The sequence below is a fragment of the Carex rostrata genome, chromosome 11, assembly GCF_964058835.1.
Source record: "Carex rostrata chromosome 11, lpCarRost1.2, whole genome shotgun sequence".
In the NCBI taxonomy this organism is placed as follows: domain Eukaryota; kingdom Viridiplantae; phylum Streptophyta; class Magnoliopsida; order Poales; family Cyperaceae; genus Carex; species Carex rostrata.
Genome location: NC_135928.1, coordinates 4,429,304 through 4,450,413, shown reverse-complemented (window position 1 = coordinate 4,450,413; position 21,110 = coordinate 4,429,304). Strand labels below are relative to the sequence as shown.

Genomic DNA, 21,110 nt, shown 5'->3' with positions numbered 1-21,110 from the left:
TATAATCTTATCCGTTGTTATGCGGATGTTTGTCAGGGTATTTTTTTTTCAACGACATCCGTTAAATTTGAGTCTGAACTCTGAAGTTCTGAACGCTTAACAAAGGTTTAATTGGTTGCCCCGTTTACACCCCTGCCCTGCCCATAGTTTCGTTCCAGTAATTCTCGACTCGGGTAATCGGGTTGAAGGAATGTGGGCCAATGCAAAGTGACCGGGCTTAATTTCCGTCTTAGATTGGGCTGCAAACATGAAATAACATTCCTTATTTAGGAAATGGAAAAACTTTCCTTGGTTTTTTTTTTTTTCTTTTTGAGAAACGGTATATTACATTAAACAAAATTGTTCAAATCATTACAGTACAATAGAAAAGTAATTGGAAATTAAAAGCAGGATTCTAAAAGGAAAATGAAAATCAACTGCTACCTAATAAAATTGCACTTACCTACCACTACCCTCCCTCTCCTCCAGGGTTCTTTTATTCAGCTTAAGGGGCACTCAATACATTAAAAAAATGTTATGAAAAAGATGTAACCAAGTTACTTGCTTTGAGAGTTGAGAATTACCGGACTGACTCTTACACCCTGTTTGGATAGAGTTTAATGGAAGGAAGGGAATGGAATGGAATGGAAAGAAAAATTTCTCTCGATTCAAAATGTTTGGTTGATAAAATTGTGGAGGAGAGGGGTACAGGAGGAGAAATGATTAACCTTGTATAATTGGAATCAATAAAATCGATTTCTCTCCCAATTTAGGGTGTAACGGATGGAAATAAATATGCAAAAAATTATGAAAGAAAAAGATACAAATGTCCAACCCTATATCCGACTAAGTTGTTGCCGGGCCTATATATTATTTTGTGTTCACACAACAAATCCAAACTGTTAGATGTTTAATCTATATTAAAATCTACTTGCAAACCAAATTTTACATTTTTTGAAATTTTTTAACTATTCATTAAACTGGTTTGAAAACCGTTGTTTTCAATAAATTTCTGCAGCATTGAAAACAACAGTTTTCAAACTAGCTTAATAAATAGTAAAAAAATTTCAAAAAAATGTAAAATTTGGTCTGCAAGTAGATTTTAATATAAATTAAACATCTAACGGTTTGGATTTGTTATCTGAACATCACAAAATAATATATAGGTCCGGCAACACCTTAGCTAAAATGTTGCCAGCAACAACTTAGCTGGACAATCTTTAAAAATTGATTTCTAAAAGGATGAACAAATGGAAGGAGAAGTTATACTTCCATATTTACTTAGAAGAATATTCTTCCATCTACCTTGAACTGAATTAATTAAATCTAATCCACCATTTAGCTAAAAGAGATTGATTCATTAGCTTTAAATCAAGAATACCTAAAATCAAATAGAAGAAAAGAAAATGTATAAATATTCTATTTTTTTTTTTGTTTTTTTAATCAATACTGCTTTGATCTAATTTATTATATTATAAGGAGTAGGGTGCTCTTAAGCTTATCAAAGTTTTGGTGAGCTTAACTCTAAAACTCATCAATTCGATTTCAAATGATGAATCCAAACCGTTGAAATCCGCCTACCTTACGTGCGATGCATTTACATGTGAAATTTTTAAACATTCGAATTAATTTAGTATAAAGTCAAGTGGTCAAAAAACATTCAAAAAATGAATGCACTAAAATTAATTTATTAACCTTCTAATTTTGACCGCTTGACTTTATACTAAATTAATTCGAATGTTTAAAAATTTCACATGTAGATGCATCACACGTAAGGTGGACGGGTTTCAACATTTCGGATTTGTCATTTGAAATCGATTTGATGAGTTTTAGAGTTAAGCTCACCAAAACTTTGATAAGCTTAAGAGCACCCTACTCCTTATAATATAATAAATTAGATCAAAGCAGTATTGATTAAAAAAACAAAAACAAAATATAATATTTATACATTTTCTTTTCTTCTATTTGATTTTAGGTATTCTTGATTTAAAGCTAATGAATAAATCTCTTTTAGCTAAATGGTGGATTAGATTTAATTAATTCAGTTCAAGGTAGATGGAAGAATATTCTTCTAAGTAAATATGGAAGTAGAACTTCTTCTTCCATTTGTTCATCCTTTTAGAAATCAATTTTTAAAGATTGTATGGTTATTAATTTGGGTATAAATAAAGAAATAGGTAATGGTCTTACCAATGTCTTTTGGGTAGACAGATGGAAGGAGAAGTTCTACTCATATTATAAGATCATTCTGTGACTACGTATTACAACTAAAAGAAATATATAATGAATTAAATAAAGTTGGCAATCAAGTCTTTAACCGCTTTCTTTTTGTGAAGAGGCCGTTATTAATACTTAAATTGAAACTGTAAGTAAACTCATCATTAATTTCATTACCTTTTGAAAAATAGGCTAAAAAGCCCTTCCATTATATAAAATGTCTTACCCAGTAGGATACTGACAAAGATAAAAGTGAAAAAAACAAAGCTACTTGAAGGAAACCCAAAATACCATGCAGGCACCGTATTCTAGAATCTAGATTAACATAAAAGCAACAAGGCACTACAACCATGTGCCAGAATATCAAAAAAAAAAAAAGATATATTAATTTCACTATTATCATCATTATTGATATTTGAATTGAAACTCTAAAGTACAATGATACTTAAATTACATAGTATTATTGTACTGTAGTTTATAAGCATGACAATCAAATGGAAGTCTTTCGGAGAAGAAAAGAATTACGATATGATTGAATCTGTCTATGACTAGCTCTATGTCACGTCACAACAGGATCATGCAACATGGCTCGTATATATGTCATGTGAGTATATATATGTGACGTGTTTTTGCGGATGAAAATATATAGAACGGGAACATTATATATCACATCCCTCAATATTTGTTATAAATAGACGCACATGATTATATATATTTGATGATCTTAATTAATCGGACGATTTCAAACAACAACCAACTCTTACACCTTGTTTGGATGGAGAGTAGAGGAAGGGAGGGAATGGAAAGAAACAAAAACTTTCCATTGAATCGTGTTTGGTTGTTAAAATTATGTCGGAGGTGAAGGGTATAGGAGGTGAAAGGTTTAACCTTGTATCATTATAATTAATAGAATTGGTTTCCCTTCCAAATTGGGGTGTAACAGATGGAAAGAAATTTTATTACAAATATTTTTAGAAAAAATAACACAAATGCCTAATCCTATATTTTACATACATAATTCTCATACAAGATTTTTTCCTCAAACCTACAACAGTCACCGAATTTCTCATTAACCTCCTAAATTTTAGTCAACCAAACAAAAAATAAGACGGAAAGGAAAGTTACATTTATTTTCTCTCATTAATCATCCAAACACGAAGAGGTTAAATATGTTAATCTTCCTTTTTATTCCATTCCATTCCCTTATATTCTTAACCTCCTATTCCTTCCTCTACTCTCCATCCAAACATGGTGTTATAGAACCCCTCTTTTATTGCCTTTACTTATTAGTTTCTTTACTGTAAATAAATACTTGTGTTGTTTCTGTAGTTTGACACTCTAAATATATATTACGCGGATCGGTTGTGCACTTACAACCAATCTTTCAGTTGAGTACTAGCTAAGAACTTATAAATTTAAAAGCAAAAGGCAAAAAAAGTGCATGATCAAAAGTCTATACCCTATATAGTATATACACAACAACATCACAAGTCATTTTTGAGAATTTTGATAATCATAAGCCATAAATTAATCAGTCTTTAATTAAAAGTATTAGTCCTTCTGTTGTTCCATGTTAATTTTAGTTTGTTTAAATATTAACTTACAATCTAATTTGCATCATTAACATAAATTTTCTATAATGTACGTATCAATCATATTTTAATAATGTTAGGTATATTTTATGTAAACACGTTGAACCATATATACATCAACTTTACGCAAAGCGAAATGGTGAAACTTTTAGCTTGGCCAACCTAATAAAAAGTTACGAGAAGAAATAAATATTGTTGCACTGAAATGTTTAAACAATAATGCTGTTAATAGTAAAATTTTAAAATAATACAACTACGTACACACGGCCATTTTTATTAATATCCTAAAAACAAAACTTAATTTTAAAAATAACCCTACATTTAATTTTTTTTTTTAAAATGCCCCAACCGCCAGGCCCACGGGCAGCCCAAAACACAAACGGACCGCCCGTCCCACGGGCGGGTCACAGCACTAGCAGACCGCCCGTGGGACGGGCGGTCTACTGTTCATTTTTTTTTTATTAGAGATCTTAGTATTTTTATTTAAATAATTTTGTGAAAAAAAGTTTTCTTATTTAGAGTGTATGCCAAAAAATAAAATATTTGATATATTTACGAAGTGATATCGTAAATCTTTATAACTTTGATTTTTTTTTTTTTGGTCAACTTTGATTTTATACATATATATACATATACATATCTACATATATACATATACATATACATATACATATACATACACATATACATACACATATACATACACATATACATACACATATACACATATACACATATAAACATATACACATATACACACATACACACATACACATATAAACATATAAACATGAGGAGGGTTCAAATGAATTCATAGTACTGGCTGATCCGCATGTTTCTGACTTCTATTGTTTTCGAACCCCCATGTTCTAAACAAGAAGCTCTTTTTTTGGTCTGTGATCCAGGTGCTCACCCACATAAAAAAATTGTTTTAGTATATTTAATTTTGTTCACTAACATGTGTCTTTAAGTTACAAATATTTATTTTACTTTCATAATGTTACTTTTTTTTTCCTGATATGTGGCTTTAGAACTAGCCATGTATTTTTACAAGAGGAGGGATCAAGTTACAACATTTTTTGAGTTACAACAAACATTATTTATATTTTCAAAGTCCAAATCGTCGATCCAAACCGTTAGATGTGATCTCTACAATAAAATGTGCTTGGAGACCAAATTTTACATTTTTTGAAATTTTTTTACTATTTATTAAGATGGGTACAAAAACTAGTCAAATTCATACCATTGAATTTTGTACCCATCTTAATAAATAGTAAAAAAATTCCAAAAAATTTAATTTTGTTATAAATAATGTTTGTTGTAACCCGTTCTAAAGCCACATATCAGGAAAAAAAAAGTAACATTATGAAAGTAAAATAAATATTTGTAACTTAAAGACACATGTTAGTGAACAAAATTAAATATACTAAAACAATTTTTTTATGTGGGTGAGCACCTGGATCACAGACCCAAAAAAGAGCTTCTTGTTTAGAACATGGGGGTTCGAAAACAATAGAAGTCAGAAACATGCGGATCAGCCAGTACTATGAATTCATTTGAACCCTCCTCATGTTTATATGTTTATATGTGTATGTGTGTATGTGTGTATGTGTGCATGTGTTTATATGTGTATATGTGTATATGTGTATGTATATGTGTATGTATATGTGTATGTATATGTATATCAGTATATGTATATGTATATATGTCTATATGTATATGTATATGTATATGTATATGTATATGTATATGTATATGTATATGTATATGTATATGTATATGTATATGTATATGTATATGTATATGTATATGTATATGTATATGTATATGTATATGTATATGTATATGTATATGTATATGTATATGTATATGTATATGTATATGTATATGTATATGTATATGTATATGTATATGTATATGTATATGTATATGTATATGTATATGTATATGTATATGTATATGTATATGTATATGTATATGTATATGTATATGTATATGTATATGTATATGTATATGTATATGTATATGTATATGTATATGTATATGTATATGTATATGTATATGTATATGTATATGTATATGTATATGTATATGTATATGTATATGTATATGTATATGTATATGTATATGTATATGTATATGTATATGTATATGTATATGTATATGTATATGTATATGTATATATGTAGATATGTAGATATGTATATGTATATATATGTATAAAATCAAAGTTGACCAAAAAAAAAAAAATCAAAGTTATAAAGATTTACGATATCACTTCGTAAATATATCAAATATTTTATTTTTTGGCATACACTCTAAATAAGAAAACTTTTTTTCACAAAATTATTTAAATAAAAATACTAAGATCTCCAAAAAAAAAAAAAAAAAAATGAACAGTAGACCGCCCATCCCACGGGCGGTCTGCTAGTGCTATGACCCGCCCGTGGGCCTGGCGGTTGGGGCATTTAAAAAAAAAATTAAATGTAGGGTTATTTTTAAAATTAAGTTTTATTTTTAGGATATTAATAAAAATGGCCGACGTACACATGTGATCAAACGAGGCTCCAGTTCTATATATATGCTATTTTTGCGTTAACTTGAGCAAGCAAAGTCATTCAAATAGAAAAAAAAGGGACGTGATATGAGTACCCGCACTCTCATCCCCCCAATTTTATTTGTTCAATTTCATCTACATTTCTCATGATCTATAAGGAATTTTGCGAATATAAAATCACGAATGTTTTTTACTTGATCTGAAAATTCTGGACCATTCAAATACAGTGATTTTCAATAAATCTAAAAATATAGTAAAGAAATTTCAAAAAATGTAAAATTTGGTCTCCAAACACATATTAATATGGAGAACAAGATAAACGATTCGGATCGACCGTTAGGATTTTAAAAAGTCAAATATTGAGCTATACTACAGACCAAATCGTAATATGCATAGTACCATAGACTCGCTCTAAAAGGCCTTTAAAGTCCAGCCCATATGTTAAACAGGAAAGTTATTCCATTTCCCTTCGTCACCCCCATTTCTTCTTCACCTCTCAACAATGGCTTGAGAGAGAAAGAGGCGCAAGCTCATAAATTATAAGAAAAGAGAAAAAAAAATACTGTTTTTTCTTTCTTCTTCGTGTCTCCAATCTTTCTACACTCCACTGCAATGGTTTCAAAGAGGAGCAAATGCATTTTCAGGAAAGGGCAAAATGAAATCGTATCTATTTTTTTCATTAGATTACAAAATCCGGGGGTAGCTGCTCCCCCCCGGATCAACATGGGTCGGCCCTGGATGAAACTGCTAAAAAGAATGTTATTAAAAATAGTTTATTAACAACAATAGCGCAAATAGCTAGGCGCGGGCCGGAGACAAACACAAGATGACAAGAATAGAAGTTTTACAATTGTTCCGAAAATAAAAATTACAAAAAAAAGGAAACACAACAATCCTCCACACGGAATCCGCATCGTCTGCGTTAACTCAAAAGAGCATCTTTTGAGTTAATATATATTGTCCGTCCGATTGTAAACGGAGCCCATCCGGTCTCAGCTTAAAACATTGGGTAGTCTTTAATATTTGTGCGGATTCAACTCGCACGAATCTTAAAGTTAATCGGACGGTCAAGGTATATTAACTAAAAAGATTCCTTTTTGAGACAGTGCAGAGGATACGAATTCTACAACCCGACCCTCAGCGGAAGAAAGAGAAAAAACGCCTCGTCTTCCGACAGATGAAAACCGAGAAGTCGCCCCCACCTTCTACCCCCCGACCACGCCCTCGCCTCCACGGCCCCGCCCTCTCCAGCGGCTTCAGAAACCTATCTCCTCCCCGCACTTTCCTCCACAATGGCCTATTGCCTCAAGCGAAACCCCCATCTCCAGCGATGGCACTCCCTCCTGTTTCCTTCTCTCGGCGCCGCACCTCCTCCCGCTCCTCTCCTCCAAGTCTTCTCTGAAGCTCGGTAGTTCTTTTTTTTTTTTCTAGGAATTTTTTTATTTGATTCAGCTTTTGTTTATTTTTGTGGAAAGAGACAGTCTTCAAATCTCCTCCTTGCACCTCCTGTCACATTTTCGTATTTCCATTAATTTCCGTATATTACATTTGAATATTAAAATCAGTAGGTTTGTTTTCTTGTTTTGGTTGATCAATTTTTATTTCACAAAAATAGATTAAATTCTTTAGCAAATATATATATTTTTTAAATCCCTTCATAATTAATTGTTCGTTACGGAAAAAAAATCCAGTAAATTTTTAATATATGGAAAGTATTTGTTGGCTCAAGATAGAACTGCTAATAAAATTTGATTAAAAATAGTATATAGAGAACAATATATAGCACAAATAGCCGAAGACATACAAATTAAAGAATAGAACTTCTAAGATTGTTCCGAAAATAAAAACTACAAAAATAGAAAAGCAAAAAAAGGAAACAAAAGGCAAGGTCGGTTGGACAACCTTATAAATATGCCTGTATGTTTTCTATTTCTCATTCATACGCTCTCCTCCTCAACGTACACCCTCCCTCTAAAAAAACGCTCCAAGTTTCTCTTCCCTTAGAGGTAGTTTAGAGGTAAAATACTTTATTCTGGTATTGATGTAAATTTTGGTAGCCTCTACCAATCATCTCAAAAAAAAAAAAAAGTTTCTCTTCCCTTCCATTTTCAATTATCTCATACCAACAAGCACATATCGCAGAGAAAATGTCTTACCCTGACTCAGATGAATACTGCACCGATTGCAAGCGCGAGACAATGGTGGTGTTCGACCACTCTGCTGGGGACACCATCTGCTCTGAGTGCGGCCTTGTCTTAGAGGCTCGCTCCATCGACGAGACCTCCGAGTGGCGCACCTTCGCCAATGAATCCAGCGACAATGATCCCATTCGTGTTGGCGGACCCATCAACCCGCTCCTGTCTAACGGCGGCCTGTCCACAGTCATCGCCAAGTCTAGTGGGGCTCGCTCCGATCAACGTTACTCTCAGCTCGGTAGGTTGCAGAATCGGGTGTCTAGTGATGAAAGGTTAATTCAAGCTTTCGGAAAAGTTGGTACTATGGCAGAGAGGTAATTAAAGAAATCTTGCCATTCAAATTTTGTGTTTCTTTTTTTCTTTTTCTCAGTTTTGAGATATTTACAAGAACTTCTGTGGAATAGAGCTTAGAATTGTATATAGGGATGCTTCGTTCTATGTATGAGATTTGTGACACGTAACTTATGAATTAAGATTATTAGATTTAATATGGGGAAATTTGAAATTTTTTGATGTGCTTTAGTTATGAATAATTTTTATATTGTGTTTATTTTTATTTTTTAATTTCCCATTAAAATTTTAAGGTAATAGTACGATAGGGATTTCTATTGGAGTATGGATACGCCAATAGAATAAAATAGTAGCATCATTTTGAACAATTAATAATGCATTATCTATATACTTTATTTATTAATTAGTATTTACTAAGCAAAAACTGGTGTGCAGAATATTTTGCCGATTGGATCTTTGTATAACTTTTACGTCCCTGTTAAAATACCTCGAGTAAAATAAACATAATTTAATGATCACCCTGCTTTATATCATAAGCAATGAGTTAACAAACGTTGAAGAATTATTCAATGGTATGCTATGTATTTTTGTTATTCTCTACTAATTTTAAAATTGTACTTTTTTCTGACAGATTGAGCCTGGTAAATACTATCAAGGTACAAAGACTTTGTCATTTTTCTTTTAATAAAACTTGGTCATGCCTCGCATGTAAATGTAGTGCATAGTGCTTACATTTTGTGCTATGTCTGGATATAATATTATTGATTTATTTTTTCTATTTTAAGGATCGAGCAAATGAGCTATACAAAAGGCTGGAAGAAAAGGTGATGAAGATTAGAAATCAAGATGCAACTCTTGCTGCTTGCCTCTATATAGCTTGTAAACAAGAAAATACACCCCGCACAATGAAGGGTATGTTTACACTTAAATCTTGTGCCTTGCATGTTATCAAACCAGAATTTGCACTGGTACATAGCATAAAATTGAGGAAAATACAAAACTATCGAAAAGTTCTTTTATATAGGTACTAAGATATTTCAAACAGGGAGGGTTATTGTACCGGCTGGCCCTGACAAGCATGTATTCATAGGAAAAATCTTTGGTCTTTGCGATTTTCACTTCTTATTTTTTATTTTTTATTTGAAACATAGAAATGTTAACAGCTGCGCCCGGGGTAACAAAGAAGGATCTCGGCCAAGCGATATCATTAATAGAAAAGCATTTGGGAGAACATCTGTGCAACCAAACAGAGTCGAGGGGCACTATTCAAGCTGCTGATTTTGTCGTATGCATTCCTTCATTTTGGTTCCAATTTGATAGAAATGATTTCATTTCAGCTAATCGAATTCCTTCCAAATTTCTTCACACACAATTTATCTAACTCCAATAATTTTGCGCTCAATAATACCTCCAAACAAGGAGATCCCCAAAATATTCTGTTGACTTGGCATTTCATGAATTTCATTTGATTGAGTTCCAACCTTCTACAAAATTGATTCACTTGTGAATTCATCCAAATCCAAAGATACTTGACTAAATAGAATTGCAGCTTTTTCAAATAAATTCTGTTAACATAGCTTAAGTTATGCATACCCATTTCTCGTGCATTTTAATATTGGATTCTGTTGAATTTGTAGAAACGCTTCTGTTCACATCTGGGCTTAAATCCTACCACAGTGAAGACAGTTCAACGGCTTGTAGAAAAGTGTGAGGAACTTGATATAAGGTACGAGTTTATCTAATTTAGAAGCATTTACTTCATGTGCAGTAGCATGAACTACTTGCTGAGTTGCTTATTTGAATTAGTCTGATACTTTAATTTTAGATGCTATCCTATATAACAATTAATTTGCGGATGCTGCAATTTACATGATAACTCTAATTCTTTTTGCCTGCTACATTCAAAATATTGAAAAGGTCACTTTGTTTTTTTCAATTCACTTCAGGAGTTGTCCCACATCAATTGTGGCTGCTGTCATTTACATGATAACGCAACGATCTGACAACAAGAAGCCCATTAGAGGTTATTTATTTTTTTATTTTTTTTGTGAAACTATGGTTTATCTCTTTACTTTTTATATTTTGGTTTTAAATTTTGGTAGTTTTTTGTTTTTGTTTTTCCAGATATCGCTGTGGCCACTGGCGTGGGAGAAAACACTATAAGATCTGTTGCCAAGATGATTGAAGCTAAGCTTTTGCCTTAGAGAGTCCATTAATCTGGGACATCCTTAGAGAGTCTAACTCTTTTCCGCTTTAGAGAATTCATTTCATTATATTTTTTTTTTCTTATGGATTGAAAGGAGGGTCTTGAATTGAATTGATTCAATTGTTTCTAAAATGCTTTAGAAAGATGATGGTCTTGAGCTGGAAATTTGTTATGCCTGAAATCAGTTGGAAATGTGTTCTTTTGCAATCCCACTCATTTGAAGAATGTTTCCCTAAATAAAAACCCTGAAAGATCAAGCTTCATTACAAATGCGAACTTAATTACAATAGAAAAGATATCAATTGTACTTTAATCCACGCAATGTAGTCTTATTATAGCTATTGAGAAACCATATTTCTTTTTTTGAATGATGCTATGGTAATATGCATATTACGGATCACCCATACTATGAATTTATATCTTTATTTATGAAGTTCAAATAATCTATATGTACCATTAAACATAATTTTTATATGAAAATATACTCGGATAATAAATTTTACATCTGGAAAAGGCACACATTTGTTTCCGGGTATATGTCCACTTCTGACACCTTTGCATGGTTCTTGGACTGTACCATCAAATCTAAAAGATTCAGAATATAGTGATTATACCATATTTGTACGTATAAATAAATTTAGTTGCCTCAACATTTCTATTCCATTTTATCATCCATTCCATTTGATTCATGTCTATACTCCTACATGCTTTGTTGATGACGACCAATGTTATGGGACAAAATATTCCTTGATGAACATGTAAGGGCATAAATTTGTAAATGTAAACAATAACATTTTGAGACTTTTAAATGGCTGCGATCAACAGCTACAATTATTTTTCTCCAAAATAGCTAAATTTGCTTTTATCCGCATGAATATAACTCTCTATTGCTTTTTTTTCAACAGGTTTTAGTTCTTTTGAATGCTTGATTGAATCTCATATATAGTCCTATAGCATGGCGCCCTTTGTTCAATTAAATAACATTTTGATTCATAGTGATCCCATTATTATCTGAAGGATAGTTATTTTGGCTAGTTTGAATCTGTCCCTCCTATTAGCTGGTTAATGTCAAAATATTAATTACACTTCTGTTGATTAACAGTAATTAAATTTAATATAATTACACTAGTGCTTCTTGAACAATATATCGAGCATTGTTTCGACAAACTACCCGTAATTCACAACATGACATTAACAATTCCAACTCGTATACCAAAATTAAATCCATAAATCAAATTCATAATTTGAATATTTAGGGAAATCAAAATCAACAATAGAAATTCTTGATCTGAAAAAAATATACTAGTTGAGGAGAAGCGGTATGTTGCTCGCTCAAATAGAAGGGACCAGAGACGACCATAGCGGATGCATCGGACAAGACAAGGTTATCAGAATCGCCGAGAAAAATCAAATAAAAAAAGGTGCTAAGCACGCGTAACACATGCTACTTACCTCAGCCGGGCTTGGCTGTGCCGGCTCCGCAGGGCATGTAATGGAGCCTTATTTAAAACAATTAATTATAGTTAAACTTTCCATCGTGGGATTAATCAATTTAAACAAATCGGAAATAAATCCATTTACTGGAGGGCTGGAAGAGCTTTCGGCTAGAATGGGCCTGAATTGCGCAAGATGCAATACTCAACGGTACAATTAAACGGGCATGTTACATTATTTATAAAATAGTAATCTAAAGGGCCCGTTACTCAGTGGTAGTCGCTTATAAAGAGCCCATCAATTCAATATAATTTAAGCAAACAAATTAGGCTTTATATTAAAACAAATTTGTTCTACACTTTACTCTTTGGAGAATGCAGCGTATAACTCATCGGTCGTCAAATTCGTATCCTCTGCATGAACGGAACGTGCGTTAATAAATCTGGACCATCCGATTGAGATCCGCACTAATATCTAATATTAAAGGATCCCGTGCGTCACAGGCGTGGACCGAATTGGCTTCCATTCTGGCCGAGATCTATTAAACTCTTTACTACAAATTAATTTTAATTTGTTTGTTTAGTAAGAATAAAAGTCAGGTTATTATTTTATTAAATGCGATTAGTTATAGATTGTTTAGAATGACTAGGATGACTAGGATTTAGAGAAGAAACCATGTGATGTATTTACAGATTGTAAGAATGACTAATTTAAGAAAAGGTAACAAGAAAAATTAAAATGAAAAAAAGGGGGTTTACCATATTTTGATAACTGGACCGTACCAACTATGTCCTCCCTAATAGCACCTCTTCAAGAGAACCGCACATTGTCTCTACAGGAGGCAGCAACAAGGGGTTTACCATATTTTGACAGTATTGGATCGGAGGCAGAGGACCAATTACAGTAGAATCTGACAACTTCTAAAACCTATTCCGCTGGTTCATTTTACAAGATAATTTCTACATTAGGGAGAACTATAGAGGGCCTTCCTTTCACATGGCATTGGCTTACCTGTGCATACAAGACAGGCTATTAACCCAGGATGTTTTGATACGAAGGGGCATTCAATGTAATCGGGACTGTGTGCAGTGTCAGAATTGTTCACTTGAAACAGCACAACACCTGCTATTTCAATGTGAATATGTAGTTTCTTTCTGGAGCAGATTTTAAAGTGTATTTGGGATACAACATTTTGCATAGAGGTGGTTCAGTTAAACAGACGGTAATCCGATCTTATAAAAGAAGCCGTCACGTGTTACCAAGGAAGACATGGGGCGTGTGGTTCTTCTCGACTTGCTAGTTGCTGTGGAAGGAGCGAAATTGCAAGGTGTTTGACAACAAATGTATGTCCCCATCTCTTCTAGCTGAACAGACATACAAAGAGGCTGTGGTTCCAGTAATGCTGAGATCACTAGTTGTTTTCTTTAAATTTTGTTGTTTGAAGTTTTTATTTTCTTGTAAACAATCCTGATAGCTACTATTCGGCTTTCATAATAAAAAAATATATAAAAAAAAAAAAAAACTAGAAAAAGTGCTTCATTATCTTGCTGGTGTATTTTTCTATGATGTCATTGTTCTTCTGAAATTTGTAAAGGAAACAAGAAAAGTGCTTCAAATTTTCAGTAATCTAAATATTGACTTATAAGTTTATGTCTAATTTAAATCAATAACACAAGTTTTGTAAAGTATATATCAATCATATATTAATAAATGTTAATTAGATTTAGGTAAACGCGTTGGACCATGCATCAACTTTAGCTAGCCAAATTGCTTTCAAAATGGCGGAATTTTTAGATTGGCCCCAACATAAAAAATCATGGTGAGAAATAATTATTCCTGCACTGAAATGTTTAAACAATAATAGAGATAATATTAAAATTGTAAAATAATATTGCTACCCGTGCCCGTGCGATCAAACGAGGCTCCGGTTCTATGCGGATATTGCATTAACTCAAAAGCAGAGTCGTAAAATAGAAAAATTCCAAAAGAAAATTGCGAAACTTTTAACGACTTACTAATTATATAACTCTATAAAAAAAATATAATATAGTAAATTACCATAATTAACTACCAATAAAAGGTGTTAACATGAAATTGTTAACATGGCGTATTTAAAGGGAAATGGCATAAATTAATTTATCTTCAAATTTAATTACTATTTAAAGAGGAGAAATCTACTTACACTTTTTCTAGTGACACCATTTTACACTCTATCCAAACCACAGATAAAGAACAGTTTGATAAAAAATATTGGGGAAATTTCATGTACACCCCTCAAAATTTTTGAAATTATACATTTCCCCTTTTAAAATTCATAATATCATATTTACCCTTTAAAATTTCACAAACTCATAAAGTTACCCAATTTATCAATTTTTATATTAAATCTCATTTTAAATTTATAAACTATCAAATTTACCCTTTATTAACAAAAATAAAACCCTTCCTCTCCCTCCCCCTCTCTTTCTCTCAGCAATTGGATATTTCTTTTAAAATAGAATCAAATTGAAATATTTCAACAAAACAATTACGTTGAATTTGATTATTATAAAAAACAGCTCCACCGATCCTGGAGATCAGTGGAGGCAATTTACTATGCAGGCAATAAGTATGATTGAGCAAATATATTTCTGTCTCCACCTGAATCGGTGGAGCTATTTTTCATAAAAATCAAATCCAGCATGCTTGTTTCATTGAAATACTTAAATTTGGTTCTATTTTTTTTTTTTTTTTTAAAAATCCAGTAACTGTGTGTGCAAGAAAAAGGTCCTTTAATGGAGGCTAGCTAGTAAAAGTCATTTTACACTTGACTCATTTTAAGGATGCTTCCAAGGAGGAAAGAGATTGATTATTTGTTCATCAAAAAATTGAGATGCTCCAAGTAGGATACCAATCAGTGATGTACCGACCGCGAGAAGTGAAAATGCCAATATCATTTGTCCCATGCCATTCCATCTACTTGAATTTTAGCAATTATCATCACATACTTATTCATATATTATCATGTTTAGGACACGACTGAGTGATATGTAAATAAATAGATGCTCACTCGGTCTTGAGCAACTCCAACAGATCAAAACCAATGACATCAGAGGCAGGGGCGGACTCTGAATTTTCATCAGAGGGCAAAAAAAATATCAAATCGGGTTTAAATAGTCTATCGGATTTAAACTCATTAACTAATTGGGTACTCGATAAAAAAAAATTCTTATGTTTTAACTTATAATTCTAATTACCAATCATAATTCAAGAAATTTATTTTGATTTTAACGCTAAATTTAACCCGAATTACAAATCAAACATCCAGAGGGAGGGCAAATTTTTTTTCAAAAAGAGACAAAGTTGATTGATACCGATAAATCATCACTAAAACTCAAAATCCAAGAGAGACAGTCGCCCCCTTCTTCTACTCTGGGTCCACCCCTGATCAGAGGGGAGGCTAAAGGCAATATCCTCCCAAACAAACAAAAATAATAAAGGGACTAAACTACCATCGGTAATTCAGTATCTTATCCATGCAAGAGCTCGTCCAAGATATACGTATATAACTGAAATCTGTGATTTCATAATTCATCATAAGTCAATTATCTCACTGTGACACTTTTCTTATTTTAAGAAAATATAAAGATATTTAATTTTTCAATTACTAGGGGCAATATCATGATATACTAGAGTGAAGATAATAACCGGTACTATTTGTAGAATTTTATCCCGGTTCTCAACATGTAGAACACTTAATCCACCTCCAAATGATATTAATGTTGCTTCTATCAAAGCCAATAACCCTATCATAACAAATGTGAGTCATTGGTTAACCCAATCTGTCATGTGGGTCCCATCGACCAAAATTAGCAGCGCTATGATTATGGTAAATGTGGCCCCGAAGACAGAATCTAGTAGCTGAGCGCCTGAACCAAGTGCAAGATGACTTCCCCTGATTTGGAAGTGTATGCAATCATAAAAGTGTAACTCAAAATCAGGTAAGTGACAGTTGCTACATTTCCTCCCATTGACCGAACTCAAAAATACATTGAGCATCTCCATTCTTTGTTAAACAAATGAAATATGAAAATACATCAGGTGAGTAAAGTGTTAAATGACTTTTACTAAGTCTCCATGAAATAATTTTTTTCTTGCACATGCAACTACCAGTCTGTGAGAGAGAGAGAGAGAGGAGGGGGGGAGGGATTTTGTTTTTTTAATAAAAAAGTAATTGGGTAGTTTATAAATCTGAAATGAGTTTTAATAGAAAAGTTAATAAATTGGATTAATTTGTGAGTTTGTAAAATTTTGAAGGATAAATATGATATTATGAAATTTAGAGGGGAAAACATAATTTCGATGGTTTTGATGCATGAAATTCCCCCAAAAATGTTTTGCGCTGGAAGCAGTTAATTTTTACGCTGGATTTTTACTCGAGCCAATAGGCGTCTATTTTATTCTGGATTCAAATTCAAATGCATGAAAAGTACTGCTGAAATTCCTGGAATTCCAAATTCAACCGTTCAACCTTTTCTATGCACGGATCTCGGAACAGCTGATTTTTCTGTGCACACATCTCGAAATAGTTTAACAGTTGGATTCGGAATTTCTAAAATTTCAGGTTACTGTTCATACATCTGGGATTTCAGCTGATTTGAATCCTTTTCTTCTACCCCGACCGCCAGCGAAAGAAAGAGAAAAAACACCCCCCTCTTCCGACAGATGAAAACCAAGAAGTCGCCCCCACCTTCTACACTCCGACGACACCCTCGCCTCCACAGCCCCGCCCTCTCCTCCACAATGGCCTATTGCCTCAAGCGAAAGCCCGATCTCCAGCGATGGCACTCCCTCCTGTTTTTCTATCTCGGCGCCGCACCTCCTCCCGCTCCTCTCCATCAAGTCTTCTCTGAAGCTCGGTAGTTTTTTTTTAGTTAAATTTTATTTTTTGGAGCTTTTGTATATTTTTGTGGAAAGAGATAGTCTTGAAATCTTCTCCTTGCACCTCCTGTCACATTTTCGTATTTCCGTATATTACATTTGTTTTTTAAAATCAGTAAGTTTGTTTTCTTGTTTTGGTTGATCAATTTTTATTTTACAAAAATAGATTGAATTCTCTAGCAAATAAATTTTTTCAATTCCTTCAGAAAAAATAATCCAATTTGATTAAAAATAGTATATTGACAACAATATATAGCGCAAAATGGCCGAAGACATACAAATTAAGGAATAGAACTTCTAAGATTGTTCCGAAAATAAAAACTACAAAAATAGAAAAGCAAAAAAAGGAAACAAAAGGCAAGGTCGGTTGGACAAGCTTATAAATATGCCTGTATGTTTTCTATTTCTCATTCATACGCTCTCCTCCTCAACGTACACCCTCCCTCTAAAAAAACGCTCCAAGTTTCTCTTCCCTTAGAGGTAGTTTAGAGGTAAAATACTTTATTCTGGTATTGATGTAAATTTTGGTAGCCTCTACCAATCATCTCAAAAAAAAAGTTTCTCTTCCCTTCCATAGCCAATTATCTCGTACTAACAATCACATATCGCAGAGAAAATGTCTTACCCTGACTCAGATGAATACTGCACCGATTGCAAGCGTGAGACAATGGTGGTGTTCGACCACTCTGCTGGGGACACCATCTGCTCTGAGTGCGGCCTCGTCTTAGAGGCTCGCTCCATCGACGAGACCTCCGAGTGGCGCACCTTCGCCAATGAATCCAGCGACAATGATCCCATTCGTGTTGGTGGACCCGTCAACCCGCTCCTGTCTGACGGCGGCCTGTCCACAGTCATCGCCAAGTCTAGTGGGGCCCGCTCCGATCAACGTTACTCTCAGCTCGGTAGGTTGCAGAATCGGGTGTCTAGTGATGAAAGGTTAATTCAAGCTTTCGGAAAAGTTGGTACTATGGCAGAGAGGTAATTAAAGAAATCTTGCCATTCAAATTTTGTGTTTCTTTTTTTCTTTTTCTCAGTTTTGAGATATTTACAAGAACTTCTGTGGAATAGAGCTTAGGAATTGTATATAGGGATGCTTCGTTCTATGTATGAGATTTGTGACACGTAACTTAGGAATTAAGATTATTAGAGTTAATATGGGGAAATTTGAATTTTTTTGCAGTGCTTTAGTTATGAATAATTTTTATGTTGTGTTTATTTTTATTTTTTTATTTCCCATTGAAATTTTAAGGTAATGGTACGATAGGGATTTCTATTGGAGTATGGATACTTCAATAGAATAAAATAGTAGCATCATTTTGAAAAATTAATAATGCATTATCTATATACTATATTTATTAATTAGTATTTACTAAGCAAAAACTGGTGTGCAGAATATTTTTGCCAATTGGATCTTTGTATAACTTTTACGTGCCTGTTCAAATACCTTGAGTAAACTAAACATAATTTAATGATCATCCTGATTTATATCATAAACAATGAGTTAAACATTGAGAGAATTATTCAATGATATGCTATGTATTTTTGTTATTCTCTACTAATTTTGAAATTGTACTTTTTTCCTGACAGATTGAGCCTGGTAAATACTATCAAGGTACAAAGACTTTGTCATTTTTCTTTTAATAAAACTTGGTCATGCCTCACATGTTGATGTAGTGCAAAATGCTTACATTTTGTGCTATGTCTGGATATAATATTATTGATTTATTTTTTATGTTTTAAGGATCGAGCAAATGAGTTATACAAAAGGCTGGAAGAAAAGGTGATGAAGATTAGAAATCAAGATGCAACTCTTGCTGCTTGCCTCTATTTAGCTTGTAAACAAGAAAATACACCCCGCACAATGAAGGGTATGTTTACACTTAAATCTTGTGCTTGCCTCTATTTAGCTTGTAAACAAGAAAATACACCCCGCACAATGAAGGGTATGTTTACACTTAAATCTTGTGCCTCGCATATCATCAAACCAGAATTTCCACTGGTACATAGCATAAAATTGAGGAAAATACAAAACTATCGAAAAGTTCTTTTATATAGGTACTAAGATATTTCAAACAGGGAGGGTTATTGTACCGGCTGGCCCTGACAAGCATGTATTCATAGGAAAAATCTTTGGTCTTTGCGATTTTCACTTTTTTTATTTTTTTTATTTGAAACATAGAAATGTTAACAGCTGCACCCGGGGTAACAAAGAAGGATCTCGGCCAAGCGATATCATTAATAGAAAAGCATTTGGGAGAACATCTGTGCAACCAAACAGAGTCGAGGGGCACTATTCAAGCTGCTGATTTTGTCGTATGCATTCCTTCATTTTGGTTCCAATTTGATAGAAATGATTTCATTTCAGCTAATCGAATTCCTTCAAAATTTCTTCACACACAATTTATCTAACTCCAATAATTTTGCGCTCAATAATACCTCCAAACAAGGAGATCCCCAAAATATTCTGTTGACTTGGCATTTCATGAATTTCATTTGATTGAGTTCCAACCTTCTACAAAATTGATTCACTTGTGAATTCATCCAAATCCAAAGATCCTTGACTAAATAGAATTGCAGCTTTTCCAAATAAATTCTGTTGACATAGCTTAAGTTATGCATACCCATTTCTCGTGCATTTGAATATTGGATTCTGTTGAATTTGTAGAAACGCTTCTGTTCACATCTGGGCTTAAATCCTAGCACAGTGAAGACAGTTCAACAGCTTGTAGAAAAGTGTGAGGAACTTGATATAAGGTACGAGTTTATCTAATTTAGAAGCATTTACTTCATGTGCAGTAGCATGAACTACTTGCTGAGTTGCTTATTGGAATTAGTCTGATACTTTAATTTTAGATGCTATCCTATATAACAATTAATTTGCGGATGCTGCAACTTACATGATAACTCTAATTCTTTTTGCCTGCTACATTCAAAATATTGAAAAGGTCACTTTGTTTTTTTCAATTCACTTCAGGAGTTGTCCCACATCAATTGTGGCTGCTGTCATTTACATGATAACGCAACGATCTGACAACAAGAAGCCCATTAGAGGTTATTTTATTTTTGTTTATTTTTTTGTGAAACTTTGGTTTATCTCTTTACTTTTTTATATTTTGGTTTTAAATTTTGGTAGTTTCTTCTCCTAATGAAATTATCTTCTTTTTTTTTCTTTTTCTTTTTCTTTTTTCCAGATATCGCTGTGGCCACTGGCGTGGGAGAAAACACTATAAGATCTGTTGCCAAGATGATTGAAGCTAAGCTTTTGCCTTAGAGAGAGTCCATTAATTTGGGACATCCTTAGAGAGTCTAACTCTTTTCTGCTTTAGAGAATTCATTTCATTATATTTTTTCTTATAGATTGAAAGATTAGGAGGGTCTTGAGTTGAATTGTTTCAATTGTTTCTAAAATGCTTTAGAAAGATGATGGTCTTGAGTTGGAAATTTGTTATGCCTGAAATGAGTTGGAAATGTGTTCTTTTGCAATCCCACTCATTTGAAGAATGTTTCCCTAAATAAAAACCCTTAAAGATCAAGCTTCATTACAAATGCGAACTTAATTACAATAGAAAAGATATCAATTATACTTAAATCCACGCAATGCAGTCTTATTATAGCTATTGAGAAACAATATTTCTTTTTTGAATGATGCTATGGTAATATGCATATTACGGATGACCCATACTATGAATTTATATCTTTATTTTCAAGTTAAAATATAC

The 21,110-nt window shown here is 32.9% G+C and overlaps 2 protein-coding genes and 1 pseudogene across 3 annotated transcripts; 2 read left to right on the top strand and 1 right to left on the bottom strand.

Moving 5' to 3' along the window:
• Positions 1-7,489: 7,489 nt before the first annotated feature.
• LOC144561545 (transcription initiation factor IIB-2-like) lies at positions 7,490-11,108 on the top strand. Its single transcript, XM_078310517.1, has 8 exons — positions 7,490-7,753; positions 8,488-8,854; positions 9,463-9,487; positions 9,617-9,743; positions 9,983-10,116; positions 10,469-10,557; positions 10,778-10,854; positions 10,956-11,108. The coding sequence occupies exons 2-8, from the start codon at positions 8,493-8,495 to the stop codon at positions 11,033-11,035; spliced, it is 894 nt and encodes a 297-aa protein (XP_078166643.1). The 5' UTR covers positions 7,490-7,753; positions 8,488-8,492; the 3' UTR covers positions 11,036-11,108.
• Positions 11,109-15,287: 4,179 nt separating this feature from the next.
• Positions 15,288-16,481, bottom strand: LOC144561949 (uncharacterized; annotated as a pseudogene).
• A 761-nt stretch (positions 16,482-17,242) lies between these two features.
• Positions 17,243-20,907, top strand: LOC144561544 (transcription initiation factor IIB-2-like). 2 transcript variants are annotated; one of them, XM_078310516.1, is made up of 8 exons: positions 17,243-17,369; positions 18,003-18,369; positions 18,979-19,003; positions 19,133-19,259; positions 19,571-19,704; positions 20,057-20,145; positions 20,366-20,442; positions 20,583-20,907. In XM_078310516.1, exons 2-8 carry the CDS (start codon positions 18,008-18,010, stop codon positions 20,660-20,662), a joined length of 894 nt encoding a protein of 297 aa, XP_078166642.1. In that variant the 5' UTR covers positions 17,243-17,369; positions 18,003-18,007; the 3' UTR covers positions 20,663-20,907. The 2 variants fall into 2 exon arrangements, with proteins under 2 accessions (XP_078166642.1, XP_078166641.1); XM_078310515.1 differs by having other exon boundaries at positions 20,366-20,907.
• Positions 20,908-21,110: the final 203 nt, after the last annotated feature.

Excerpts from the sequence above, each read along its gene's own strand:
- LOC144561545 (XM_078310517.1), top strand. The coding sequence starts at position 8,493 with ATGTCTTACCCTGACTCAGATGAATACTGCACCGATTGCAAGCGCGAG. Across the intron at positions 9,488-9,616 it reads GCCTGGTAAATACTATCAAG|GATCGAGCAAATGAGCTATA; the intron begins GTACAAAGACTT and ends TTCTATTTTAAG. Across the intron at positions 10,558-10,777 it reads TGTGAGGAACTTGATATAAG|GAGTTGTCCCACATCAATTG; the intron begins GTACGAGTTTAT and ends AATTCACTTCAG.
- LOC144561544 (XM_078310515.1), top strand. The coding sequence starts at position 18,008 with ATGTCTTACCCTGACTCAGATGAATACTGCACCGATTGCAAGCGTGAG. Across the intron at positions 19,705-20,056 it reads TTCAAGCTGCTGATTTTGTC|AAACGCTTCTGTTCACATCT; the intron begins GTATGCATTCCT and ends TTGAATTTGTAG. Across the intron at positions 20,146-20,365 it reads TGTGAGGAACTTGATATAAG|GAGTTGTCCCACATCAATTG; the intron begins GTACGAGTTTAT and ends AATTCACTTCAG.